The sequence below is a fragment of the Oncorhynchus mykiss genome, chromosome 13 (assembly GCF_013265735.2).
Source record: "Oncorhynchus mykiss isolate Arlee chromosome 13, USDA_OmykA_1.1, whole genome shotgun sequence".
Classification (NCBI taxonomy): Eukaryota; Metazoa; Chordata; class Actinopteri; order Salmoniformes; family Salmonidae; genus Oncorhynchus; species Oncorhynchus mykiss.
Genome location: NC_048577.1, coordinates 6,589,400 through 6,603,103, shown reverse-complemented (window position 1 = coordinate 6,603,103; position 13,704 = coordinate 6,589,400). Strand labels below are relative to the sequence as shown.

The following is a 13,704-nucleotide window of genomic DNA, read 5'->3' as shown; positions in this document are numbered from 1 at the left end:
GGTAATACTTTATAGCAGTTATACTACTGTAATACTAACATAATATACTAGTATAGGAGGAGAGGAGGAGAGAGGTGGTAATCATCATAAAGATACTAATTAATATATGTATATTCTGCAGTTATAGAGCGATAATACAGAGGAGAGGTAGTGTAGATGGGAAAGATTTACACTGCAGCTAATGCCTTTCTCTCTCTCTCTCATCCCCCTCTCTCTCTCGCTCTCTATCTCATCCTCTCTCTCTATCTCATCCCCCTCTCTCTCATCCCCCTCTCTCTCTTTCTCATCCCTCTCTCTTTCTCATCCCCCTCTCTCTACAGATGGCGGACACCATTGACATCAACTTCCAGAGCGACCTGATGGCCATCTTTGAAGAGAACCTCTTCTGAGAGAGAGATTGAAAACGGAGGAGAGGGAGACAAATGAACTCTACCTTATCCCTTATCCCACCTCGGATTTCACACACAACACTACCCCCCCCCCCCCCCCCCCTCCCTCCCTCTCTTTGATTAGAGCCCCCCCTCTCTTTGATTAGAGACCTCAGACCAGGATGTGAGCTCCAGAGACTTGGCGGAGACTGAGGTGAGGTACAGTAATAAGGTGGAGCCCCCCCAGCGGTGGGGACCGGGAGTACAACTTCCACTTTTTTGCAATTTCAGATGCGTTTTTTGTGTCTAAGCGCCCGTTTATCGTTGATGATTGGTTGTTGCCGTGGGCAACGGTGAAACCGGATACCTGTCGATAAACAGATATTTGAACTCCTCTTGTATTCTGAAAGGAAACCGAGGGAGGAGGGGAGGACTGAGAACTATTACCTGAAAATAAAGAAGAGGGTTTAATGTAGAAAGAAGAAGAAGAAGAAGATGATGAGCACCTTGTGTTCTTCTGACGTGAGGGAGGGAGGGAGGGAGGGAGGGGCGGGTGAACGAGAGGACGGACAGACTTCTTTCTCTCTGATTCATTTCTCTCTTCATCTAGTATTTTTCTCACCCTGTTTTCTGATGTTGGGTTTTAAGCGGGGTGGGTGAGGGATGGGTGAGGGGTGGGTGAGGGGTTGGGGAGGAGATGGGGAGGGACAAGTGAGCGGGCTGTGTGTGTTATCATGTTTGCGTCCCAAAAGGGCACCCTATTCCCTTCATATAGTGCACTACTTGTGTCCAGGACCCATGGGGATCTGATCAAAGGTGGTGCACTATATAGGGAGTAGAGTGCCATTTGGGACGTATACCCTGAGATGGGTTGAGTTTCTCTCCGGACAGCGGGATGAACACCGGGGTCACAACCCAACACTATAAAGAGGCGCCCTTCCTTCCTTCCTTCCTTCTCACTCTCCTTGGTCTTTGTGACATCACTGACTTGACACAAGTTGAAAGTGTAAAAGCTTGAACTCCATTTTTTTCAGTCATGTCTGATTCATTGATTATTTCAAGAAAGGAGGGAGAGAGGGAAGAAAGGAGGGAGAGAGGGAAGAAAGGAGGGAAAGCAGGAAGGATGAGTGAAAGAAAGGAGGGAGAGAGAGGACGGAAGGAGGGAAAGCAGGATAAAGAGGAAGGATGAGTGAAGAAAGGAGGGAGAGAGGGGACGGAAGAGAGGAAGGGAGGGGGGGGGGGGGGGGGTACATTTTAAAGGTGTTGGAATGTGGCTCTTGCCTTACAGCTCTGACCTGTAAATGAACACACGCCACAGATTATACACATATATATAAATAGATGCAGAAATATATATTATATACGATGAAAAGTCCCTAAAAATAATTGGATGATGTTGTTGGGAGGGAGAATGACTTATCTGCCTTGTGCTCAATTCCCTTTTGTTTTTTTTAGAGAAGTGACTGTAAGAAAAACAACTTTTTTATGATGCTATAAAAAAATAGTTTGTCTCGTTCATAACCTCCTTTCTATCATCCTGTTTTTCTCGGTATCAAGTTCAGATATGCAAGAGTTTTAAAGGCCTCTGTTTTTATTTAAATATCAAATCCTTTCTGGGTAACAATTAGGTACGTTACTGTGATTTTGTTTTCAGTTGAAATGGCCCAAAATAAACAAAAATATAGATTCTCAGCAAAGAGCAATTTCTCAAGCAAACATTTTGCTAGAGCTGTCTGGGAGTGGTCTGAGTGGGGAGGGGGAAACTGAAAACGAGCTGTTATTGGCAGAGAGATTTGGAACTCTTTCTTATTGGTCGATCAACTCATTTAACGCACGGTGATGTCACCAGGCAGGCCAAAACTCCACCCCACCAAAACAGGCTGATTTTTCTTTTCACACAGCTCCTACACTTAAAGGGTATTATCATCATTTTCACAATTTAACAGTATTATTCCAGCCTTTATAGTGTGGAAATAGATATATAAACACAGGAAAATCACTCTTTTGACGGCACTGGCCTGTAACTACTTAACTTTGTTCTACTGTTCTGTAGCTACGTCCACCTGCTGCCACACTTCCTTTATTTTCTCCTTTAGCTTCTTACTCATTTTCTTTTTACATATTCATGTCCATCTGTTAATCTCTCTCTCCTGTCATCATCATCATCATCATCATCATCTTCCTCTACCATCCGTAGCATAGCTTTTATTTACTTCTTATTCCCTTCCTGTTTTTTGGTTACAATTTTTCTGCTATGTTTTTAGTTTCCGTGGTAACAGTCGGGGTTGTTGTCATGTGCCATAGCTCTAAGTGTTCTGGGTGTGCGCGGCCTGCGGTGTTGTCATGTCCAGATATACATCAAACCCCTGTATTCTTTTTGGGATGTTTTTTTAATTTAATTTAGCCTTTCTTTTCATATTTGACGGTTGTTTGTTTGTTTTGTTTTGTTTCTTGTCATTGTTTTTGTTTTGTTTTGAATCACCGGTTGGTTTGTTGATGAGTGAGGTGTTAAGGTCGATGGATACGTTCTGATTATGGAGTAAAACATCTTCTTTCTTTTTTAAAGAAAAGTATTAAAATGATATTAAAAAATGACACGGTGTTGTGTTTGGTTGGCCGGAGTCACTGAGTGGGACATGCCTGGGTCGACACTAAGAATTGCCTTGTTACCATCTTTCCTCCATACTTCGCATTCCCATTGGAGGAGAAGGTCTGAGGGGAGGTGACCTTGGACCTTCTCCTCCAATACAGTTGAGAAGGAGGTGAGGACATAGGATGTGAGGAGTCGAGGAAATGTGACTTGAGAGAGAGCCCTATAATGAGGTTCAGTATAATGGGTATTTACCCTGCAGTTCTGGTGGTACCCAGCAGAGGCTGTGTGTTTTGTTAAGAGGTCAAAGGTTATTTTGTCTATTCCCTTCATAGTGCACTACTTGTGTCCAGGGCCCATAGGGATCTGGTCAAAGCTAGTGCACTATATAGGGAGTAGATTGCCATTTGGGACGTATTCCAAATGGAAATGTGACTTAAGAGGTAGGAAACAACACCGACACTTCACTGACTTTAACACTGGGGTCCTACAAGCGTGCTCAGGCCCCCTCCTGTTCTCCCTGTTCACCCATGACTGTGTGGCCAAGCACGCCTTCAACTCAATCATCAGGTTTGCAGACGACACAACAGTGGTGGGCCTGATTACCAACGATGACGAGACGGTCTGCAGCGAGGAGGTGAGGGCCCTGGGTGTGTGTGGCCAGGAAAATCATCTCTCACTCAACATCAACAAAACAAAGGAGCTGATCGTGGACTTCAGGAAACAGCAGAGGGAGCCACGCCCCCTATCCACATCGACGGGACAGCAGAGGGAGCCACGCCCCCTATCCACATCGACGGGACAGCAGAGGGAGCCACGCCCCCTATCCACATCGACGGGACCACAGTGGAGAAGGTGAAAAGCTTTAAGTTCCTCTGAGTACACACCACTGACAAACTGAAATGGTCCACCCACACAGACAGTGTGGTGAAGAAGGCGCAACAGTGCCTCTTCAACCTCAGGAGGCTGATGGAATTTATCTCGGGCCCCTAAGACCCTCACAAACATTGTCCAATGCACAATTGAGATTATCCTGTCAAGCTGTATCACCGCCTGGTACGGCAACCGCACCGCCCACAACTGCAGGGCTCTCCACATGGTGGTGCCTCCACAGGGTGGTGCTGTCTGCCCAACTCATTACCGGGGGCAAACTACCTGCCCTCCAGGACACCTACTGCACCCGATGTCACAGAAAGGCCAAAAAGATAATCACCCCGCTATCATCCAGAAGGTGAGGTCAGTACAGGTGTATCAAAGCTGGGACCAAGAGACTGAAAAACAGCTTTTATCTCAAAGCCGTCAGACTGTTAAATAGCCGTCACTAACACAGAGAGGCTGCTGCACTATATACATAGTATATAAAGAAAAGAACTAGGTCAGTCAGTTAAGAACAAATTCTTATTTACAATGACGGCCAAACCCGGACGACACTGGGCCAGTATTGTGCGACGCCCTACGGGACTCCCAACTCCCAATCACAGCTGGATGTGATGCAGCCGTTATAGACTTGAAATCACTGTCCGTTTGAATAATGTAACTAGTCACTTTAATAATGTTTACATATTTTGCACTCTATACTATTCTACTGTATCTTAGTCTATGCATTACTCATCTCATATGTATCTACTGTATTCTGTTCTATTCTACTGTATCTTAGTATATGCATTACTCATCTCATATGTATATACTGTATTCTATTGTACTGTATCTTAGTCTATGCATTACTCATCTCATATGTATATACTGTATTCTGTTCTATTCTACTGTATCTTAGTCTATGCATTACTCATCTCATATGTATATACTGTATTCTGTTCTATTGTACTGTATCTTAGTCTATGCATTACTCATCTCATATGTATATACTGTATTCTGTTCTATTGTACTGTATCTTAGTCTATGCATTACTCATCTCATATGTATCTACTGTATTCTGTTCTATGCCGTGCTGACATTGCTCATCCAAAGAAAGCCTTCCGTGGTTCAGTTTAATGGATATTCACCCTGCAGTTCCGGTGGTAACCAGCAGAGGGTGTGGTTGAGGTGAGGCTGCTGGAGAGAGAGTGTGGTTGAGGTGAGGCTGCTGGTGAGAGAGTGTGGTTGAGGTGAGGCTGCTGGAGAGAGAGTGTGGTTGAGGTGAGGCTGCTGGTGAGAGAGTGTGGTTGAGGTGAGGCTGCTGGAGAGAGAGTGTGGTTGAGGTGAGGCTGCTGGAGAGAGAGTGTGGTTGAGGTGAGGCTGCTGGTGAGAGAGTGTGGTTGAGGTGAGGCTGCTGGTGAGAGAGTGTGGTTGAGGTGAGGCTGCTGGAGAGAGAGTGTGGTTGAGGTGAGGCTGCTGGTGAGAGAGTGTGGTTGAGGTGAGGCTGCTGGAGAGAGAGTGTGGTTGAGGTGAGGCTGCTGGTGAGAGGGTGTGGTTGAGGTGAGGCTGCTGGAGAGAGAGTGTGGTTGAGGTGAGGCTGCTGGAGAGAGAGTGTGGTTGAGGTGAGGCTGCTGGAGAGAGAGTGTGGTTGAGGTGAGGCTGCTGGAGAGAGAGTGGTTGAGGTGAGGCTGCTGGAGAGAGAGTGTGGTTGAGGTGAGGCTGCTGGAGTGAGAGTGTGGTGAGGCTGCTGGAGAGAGAGTGTGGTTGAGGTGAGGCTGCTGGAGAGAGTGTGGTTGAGGTGAAGCTGCTGGAGAGAGAGTGTGGTTGAGGTGAGGCTGCTGGAGAGAGAGTGTGGTTGAGGTGAGGCTGCTGGAGAGAGAGTGTGGTTGAGGTGAGGCTGCTGGAGAGAGAGTGTGGTTGAGGTGAGGCTGCTGGTGAGAGGGTGTGGTTGAGGTGAGGTAGCTGGAGAGAGGGTGGTTGTGTGCGTATATACCTGAAAGTTATTGAATGTGTGTATGTACAGTAAAGTCTTGTGTAAATACTATGAGTGTGTGTGTCACGAACCGGCTCAAAGCCCGTAACAAAGGGAGACAAGGTGGAGATAAGGAGTAACAAAATATATATTTATTAACTAAAGCAACTAAGGAAAATATACAATGGTGTGTGTAATCAGTAATCAGTAGTGTAAGTGAGTGTTTTGCATGCATGAATGTGATAATGCAGGGTGTTGAAAGGTGCCAAAGCAAACAAACAAAAGGCCACCAAGAACCACAACACAATCTACAAAGGTGTCTGCATGGAGAGAGTCTCCTCCATGAATGTGGAAGAGGTCTATTTATCCTGGGAGACACCTGGCCCAGGTGTTTCCCATGTAGCTGACGACCCTCCCAACTCCGCCCACCGGTATCCTAATAAGGAAACAAGAACAGAATACGGCAGACAGAGTGGGAGGGTCGTCACAGTGTGTCTGAAGTAGATCAAGGGAGAGGGGGAAGTGCTAGTCTGTCTGTGTGCTTCCATACCTGTCTGTGGTATTAAATACACGCTAGTCTGTCTGTGTGCTTCCATACCTGTCTGTGGTATTAAATACACACTAGTCTGTCTCTGTGCTTCCATACCTGTCTGTGGTATTACATGTGTCTGTGATATAAGCAGTGTTGGGAAGGTTAGTGGCACCTTAATTGGGGAGGACAGGCTCGTTGTTATGACTGGAGCGGAATCAGCAGAATGGAATCAAACCGCTGTGTAGCTAACTACCGGAACTACTTGTTCTGCCATGTAGATAACTACTGGAGCTACTTGTTTTGCCGTGTAGCTAACTACCGGAACTACTTGTTTTTCCATGTAGCTGTGTAGCTAACTACTGGAACTACTTGTTCTGCCGTGTAGCTGTGTAGCTAACTACTGGAACTACTTGTTCTGCCGTGTAGCTGTGTAGCTAACTACTGGAACTACTTGTTCTGCATTTAGCTGTGTAGCTAACTACTGGAACTACTTGTTTTGCATTTAGCTGTGTAGCTAACTACTGGAACTACTTGTTCTGCTGTGTAGCTGTGTAGCTAACTACTGGAACTACTTGTTTTGCCGTGTAGCTAACTACTTGTTCTGCCATGTAGCTGTGTAGCTAACTACTGGAACTACTTGTTCTGCCATGTAGCTAACTACTGGAACTACTTGTGCTGCCGTGTAGCTAACTACTGGAACTACTTGTTCTGCCATGTAGCTCTGTAGCTAACTACTGGAAGTACTTGTTTTGCATTTAGCTGTGTAGCTAACTACTGGAACTACTTGTTCTGCATTTAGCTGTGTAGCTAACTACTGGAACTACTTGTTTTGCCATGTAGCTGTGTAGCTAACTACTGGAACTACTTGTTTTGCCGTGTAGCTAACTACTTGTTCTGCCATGTAGCTGTGTAGCTAACTACTGGAACTACTTGTTCTGCTATGTAGCTAACTAATGGAACTACTTGTTCTGCCGTGTAGCTAACTACTTGAACTACTTGTTCTGCCATGTAGCTGTGTAGCTAACTACTGGAACTACTTGTTCTGCCATGTAGCTATGTAGCTAACTACTGGAACTACTTGTTCTGCCGTGTAGCTAACTACTGGAACTCCTTGTTTTGCATTTAGCTGTGTAGCTAACTACTGGAACTACTTGTTCTGCATTTAGCTGTGTAGCTAACTACTGGAACTACTTGTTTTGCCATGTAGCTGTGTAGCTAACTACTGGAACTACTTGTTTTGCTGTGTAGCTAACTACTTGTTCTGCCATGTAGCTGTGTAGCTAACTACTGGAACTACTTGTTCTGCTATGTAGCTAACTACTGGAACTACTTGTTCTGCCGTGTAGCTAACTACTGGAACTACTTATTTTGCCATGTAGCTCTGTAGCTAACTACTGGAACTACTTGTTTTGCCGTGTAGCTAACTACTTGTTCTGCCATGTAGCTGTGTAGCTAACTACTGGAACTACTTGTTCTGCTATGTAGCTAACTACTGGAACTACTTGTTCTGCCGTGTAGCTGCGTAGCTAACTACTGGAACTACTTATTTTGCCATGTAGCTCTGTAGCTAACTACTGGAACTACTTGTTTTGCCGTGTAGCTAACTACTTGTTCTGCCATGTAGCTGTGTAGCTAACTACTGGAACTACTTGTTCTGCTATGTAGCTAACTACTGGAACTACTTGTTCTGCCGTGTAGCTGCGTAGCTAACTACTGGAACTACTTGTTTTGCCATGTAGCTAACTACTGGAACTACTTGTTTTGCCGTGTAGCTGTGTAGCTAACTGCTGGAACTAGTTTTTGTTTAATAGGCCAAATGACACATTCTGTTTACATCTGAGTCCATAGTGATATGTTCGGAAGACACATTCTGTTTACATCTGAGTCCATAGTGATATGTTCGGAAGACACATTCTGTTTACATCTGAGTCCATAGTGATATGTTCGGAAGACACATTCTGTTAACATCTGAGTCCATAGTGATATGTTCGGAAGACACATTCTGTTTACATCTGAGTCCATAGTGATATGTTCGGAAGACACATTTCAGTTGAGTGCATTGTTGTAAAACTAACTAGGTATTTCCCTTTCTTGCAATGTGTTGTCTGACATTTCAGATTTAGATATGATCATTCATCATTAACTACTTTTGAAAAGAGACTTTAGTTAAGAAAATATTTTTCGTTAGTGTAGCTTAGCTTCTTCCAGTGTGATGTAACAGGTAAACTATGTTTTCAGAGTAGCTTCCCCGACACTGTACTGTAAGTCCTGTGTGTGTGTTGTCTCCATGGAGACATTGTTTAGGTTGCTACGACCTTCGTAGGACTGATAGCCGTGTGTCTCTACTGTGCTGCTGATAATCACAGGGAGAGAGAGAGAGGTGTGTGACTGTCCGATACTTTCCTGCTCTCAGATTTAAAGCATAACTCCTCTCTTATTAAAACAGCCTAGAACGTTCAGTAACAAATTAGTGCAAATGTTCTCCTCGCACTCCCTCTCTCTCTCACACACACACTGACATCATGGCCATTGTGCTTTTGCATATTGATTTTGTTCGTGAGAATCAAGTCAAGGGCGTGACAGAAACACAGAGCGTTTCCAGAACCCCACAGAGTAGAAACCAAATTAGAGGGCTCGCCGCCAGAGCACATCCATGACTTTATCATCACCCAGGGAGAGAGGGAGGGAAGGGGGTGGGGAGAGAGAGAGGTGGGAGAGATGAGGGGGGAGGGGGGGGGGTGTAAGAGTGTAGGAGAAAATATAAGGGAAATTAGGATGGGACAGGGGAGAGAGGGTGAAGCTGTGTACATAGGAGGGGGAGAGAGACACGGGGAGAAGTTGTTAGAGAGAGAAAATGATGGAGAGGTGAAAAAGGGCGAGAGGAAGAACGAGTGAGGGAGATGATGAGTAGAAAGGAAAGAGGGAGGGGGAGAAAATGAGAGGGAAGGGTGGAAGGATGAGAGAGGGAAGGGTGGGAGGATGAGAGAGGGAAGGGTGGGAGGGAGAGAGAGAGAAGGGTGGGAGGAAGAGAGAGAGAGAGAGAGAAGGATGGGAGGAAGAGAGAGAGAAGGGTGGGAGGATGAAAGAGAGTGAGACAAAGCTGGGAGGAAGATAGAAAGTGAAGGGGAGAGTGAGAAGCTGGCTCAGATATAATGTGTGTGTGTGTGTGAGAGAGCACTGGCTCAGTCACTACAGTGGTTTTGGTGAATGAAAATAGAAGTGTGTGTGCTTGTGCGTGCGGGTCTCCCTCCCTGATACTGGTTCTCTGGTTCTCTTGTGTGTTTTTGTGTGTTCCATGTTCTAATCATGTGCCTCTTGTAGCAGTGAGTCACATTCATTCCCTTCTCAAGGCAGACCTTGTCCCTAACAACAGATCTAGGATCAGTTTTGCTTACCCCAATGGAAACGTTCAGGGGGTGGACATGACTGACCTTAGTTAAGCCCTTAGGGGAAAGTTAACCAGAAAGGAGACTATGATGATCTACTCCTGTAAAAAAGAATAGAATTGAGAAATAATTGGAGAGGTGCTAGTAGTTATAGAGAGGTGCTAGTAGTTATAGAGAGGTGCTAGGAGTTATAGAGAGGTGCTAGGAGTTATAGAGAGGTGCTAGGAGTTATAGAGAGGTGCTAGGAGTTATAGAGAGGTGCTAGTAGTTATAGAGAGGTGCTAGTAGTTATAGAGAGGTGCTAGTAGTTATAGAGAGGTGCTAGGAGAGGTGCTAGGAGTTATAGAGAGTGGTGCTAGGAGAGGTGCTAGGAGTTATAGAGAGGTGCTAGTAGTTATAGAGAGGTGCTAGTAGTTATACAGAGGTGCTAGTAGTTATAGAGAGGTGCTAGTAGTTATAGAGAGGTGCTAGTAGTTATAGAGGTGCTAGGAGTTATAGAGAGGTGCTAGGAGAGGTGCTAGGAGTTATAGAGAGGTGCTAGGAGTTATAGAGGTGCTAGTCGTTATAGAGAGGTGCTAGTAGTTATAGAGAGGTGCTAGGAGTTATAGAGAGGTGCTATGAGTTATAGAGAGGTGCTAGGAGTTATAGAGAGGTGCTAGTAGTTATTGAGAGGTGCTAGGAGAGGTGCTAGGAGTTATAGAGAGGTGCTAGTAGTTATAGAGAGGTGCTAGTAGTTATAGAGAGGTGCTAGGAGAGGTGCTAGGAGTTATAGAGAGGTGCTAGTAGTTATAGAGAGGTGCTAGGAGTTATAGAGAGGTGCTAGGAGTTATAGAGAGGTGCTAGGAGTTATAGAGAGGTGCTAGGAGTTATAGAGAGGTGCTAGGAGTTATAGAGAGGTGCTAGGAGTTATAGAGAGGTGCTAGTAGTTATAGAGAGGTGCTAGGAGAGGTGCTATGAGTTATAGAGAGGTGCTAGTAGTTATAGAGAGGTGCTAGTAGTTATAGAGAGGTGCTAGGAGAGGTGCTAGTCGTTATAGAGAGGTGCTAGTCGTTATAGAGAGGTGCTATGAGTTATAGAGAGGTGCTAGGAGAGGTGCTAGTAGTTATTGAGAGGTGCTAGGAGAGGTGCTAGTAGTTATAGAGAGGTGCTAGTAGTTATAGAGAGGTGCTAGTAGTTATAGAGAGGTGCTAGTAGTTATAGAGAGGTGCTAGGAGTTATAGAGAGGTGCTAGGAGAGGTGCTAGGAGTTATAGAGAGGTGCTAGTCGTTATAGAGAGGTGCTATGAGTTATAGAGAGGTGCTATGAGTTATAGAGAGGTGCTAGGAGAGGTGCTAGTAGTTATTGAGAGGTGCTAGGAGAGGTGCTAGTAGTTATAGAGAGTTGCTAGTAGTTATAGAGAGGTGCTAGGAGTTATAGAGAAGTGCTAGGAGTTATAGAGAGGTGCTAGTAGTTATAGAGAGGTGCTAGGAGAGGTGCTAGGAGTTATAGAGAGGTGCTAGGAGTTATAGAGGTACTAGGAGTTATAGAGAGGTACTAGGAGTTATAGAGAGGTGCTAGGAGTTATAGAGAGGTGCTAGGAGTTATAGAGAGGTGCTAGGAGTTATAGAGAGGTGCTAGTAGTTATAGAGAGGTGCTAGGAGTTATAGAGAGGTGCTAGGAGAGGTGCTAGGAGTTATAGAGAGGTGCTAGTAGTTATAGAGAGGTGCTAGGAGAGGTGCTAGTAGTTATAGAGAGGTGCTAGTAGTTATAGAGAGGTGCTAGTAGTTATAGAGGTGGTAGTAGTTATAGAGGTGCTAGTAGTTATAGAGAGGTGCTAGTAGTTATAGAGAGGTGCTAGGAGTTATAGAGAGGTGCTAGGAGTTATAGAGAGGTGCTAGGAGTTATAGAGAGGTGCTAGGAGTTATAGAGAGGTGCTAGGAGTTATAGAGGTGCTAGGAGTTATAGAGAGGTGCTAGGAGAGGTGCTAGTAGTTATAGAGAGGTGGTAGTAGTTATAGAGAGGTGCTAGTAGTTATAGAGAGGTGCTAGTAGTTATAGAGAGGTGCTAGGAGTTATAGAGAGGTGCTAGGAGTAATAGAGAGGTGCTAGTAGTTATAGAGAGGTGCTAGGAGAGGTGCTATGAGTTATAGAGAGGTGCTAGGAGTTATAGAGAGGTGCTAGGAGTTATAGAGAGGTGCTAGGAGATAGAGACGTGCTAGGAGTTTTACACGCAAAGCACATGCCTCTCCCTCTCTCACCCCCCCCCCCCCACATCTCTCTCACACCCTCTCTCACCCACTCTCTCTCTCTCGCTCTCTCTCTCTCTCTCTCTCTCAGAAGGGATGGGGGGTAATCATTGAGACATCAAGGCCCTCCCTAAATTGATGCCAGATGACAATAATCAACTCCATATGTGATTCACACACACATAACTCTCTCACACACACTGATAATTGCAAATGCTCACACATCAAATTGAGATTGACTGACATTGTAGCAGGCCCAGTCACTGTTCCAGGCTGGGAGTCGGTTTTATGATGGGAGGGTGATGCAGTTTGGCTGTCATCCCCCACTTCTTTCCTCCTTCCTTCTCTCTCTCTCTCTTACATGTATCCAATTCTCGCAACCTCTCTCTTTCTCTCCTACCCTCCCTCTTTCTCTGCTACCCTCCCTCTCTCTTTCTCTCCTACCCTCCCTCTCTCTTTCTCTCCTACCCTCCTTCTCTCTTTCTCCTACCCTCCTTCTCTCTTTCTCCTACCCTCCCTCTCTCTTTCTCCTACCCTCCCTCTCTCTTTCTCTCCTACCCTTCCTCTCTCTTTCTCTCCTACCCTCCCTCTTTCTCCTACCACCCTTCTCTCTTTCTCTCGTCCACCCTTCTCTCTTTTTCTCCGTCCACCCTTCTCTCTTTTTCTCCGTCCACCCTTCTCTCTTTCTCTCCGTCCACCCTTCCTCTCTCTTTCTCTCCTACCATCCTTCTCTCTTTCTCTCCTACCCTCCCTCTCTCTTTCTCTTCCATTACTCTTTCTCTCCTATCACCCCTCTCTCTTTCTCTCCTACCACCCCTTTCTCTCATCCCTCTCTCTTTCTCTCCTACCATCCCCCTCTCTTTCTCTCCTATCCCCCTCTCTTTCTCTCCTACCTCTTTCTCTCCTATCACCCCTCTCTCTTTCTCTCCTACCACCCCTCTCTCTTTCTCTCCTACCACACCTCGCTCTTTCTCTCCTCCCCTCCCTCTCTCTTTCTCTCCTACCACCCCTCTCTCTTTCTCTCCTCCCCTCCCTCTCTCTTTCTCTCCTACCACCCCTCTCTCTTTCTCTCCTACCCTTCCTCTCTCTTTCTCTCCTACCCTTCCTCTCTCTTTCTCTCCTACCCTCTCTCTTTCTCTCCTACCCTCTCTCTTTCTCTCCTACCCCTCTCTCTTTCTCTCCTACCATCCCTCTCTCTTTCTCTCCTACCATCCCTCTCTCTTTCTCTCCAACCATCCCTCTCTTTCTCTCCTACCATCCCGCTCTCTTTCTCTCCTATCACCCCTCTCTCTTTCTCTCCTACCATCTCTCTCTTTCTCTCCTAGCATCTCTCTCTTTCTCTCCTACCATCTCTCTCTTTCTCCTACCATCCATCTCTTTCTCTCCTATCCCTCTCTTTTTATCTCCTACCATCCCTCTCTTTCTCTCCTACCCCTCTCTCTTTCTCTCCTACCCCTCTCGCTTTCCTACCATCCCTCTCTCTTTCTCTCCTATCACCCCTCTCTCTTTCTCTCCTATCACCCCTCTCTCTTTCTCTCCTACCATCCCGCTCTCTTTCTCTCCTATCACCCCTCTCTCTTTCTCTCCTACCATCCCCCTCTTTCTCTCCTAGCATCTCTCTCTTTCTCTCCTACCATCCATCTCTTTCTCTCCTATCCCTCTCTTTTTATCTCCTACCATCCCTCTCTTTCTCTCCTACCCCTCTCTCTTTCTCTCCTACCCCTCTCTCTTTCCTACCATCCCTCTCTCTTTCTCTCCTATCACCCCTCTCTCTTTC

The 13,704-nt window shown here is 45.8% G+C and overlaps 1 protein-coding gene and 1 long non-coding RNA gene across 17 annotated transcripts in view; both read left to right on the top strand.

Moving 5' to 3' along the window:
• The window catches only part of LOC110485426 (bromodomain-containing protein 3), a 49,093-nt gene extending 46,130 nt beyond the window's left edge, over nt 1-2,963 (top strand). For all 16 annotated transcript variants that reach the window (XM_036940032.1, XM_036940024.1, XM_036940034.1 and 13 more), the window contains one exon: nt 321-2,963. In XM_036940032.1, coding sequence (XP_036795927.1) covers nt 321-389 — 69 coding nt within the window. In that variant the 3' untranslated portion in view covers nt 390-2,963. The remainder of the gene's footprint in view (nt 1-320) is intronic.
• A 6,993-nt stretch (nt 2,964-9,956) lies between these two features.
• Nucleotides 9,957-11,158, top strand: LOC118938537. Its single transcript, XR_005035756.1, has 3 exons — nt 9,957-10,021; nt 10,218-10,255; nt 11,062-11,158. It is a non-coding gene; the product is annotated as an uncharacterized LOC118938537 (long non-coding RNA).
• Nucleotides 11,159-13,704: the final 2,546 nt, after the last annotated feature.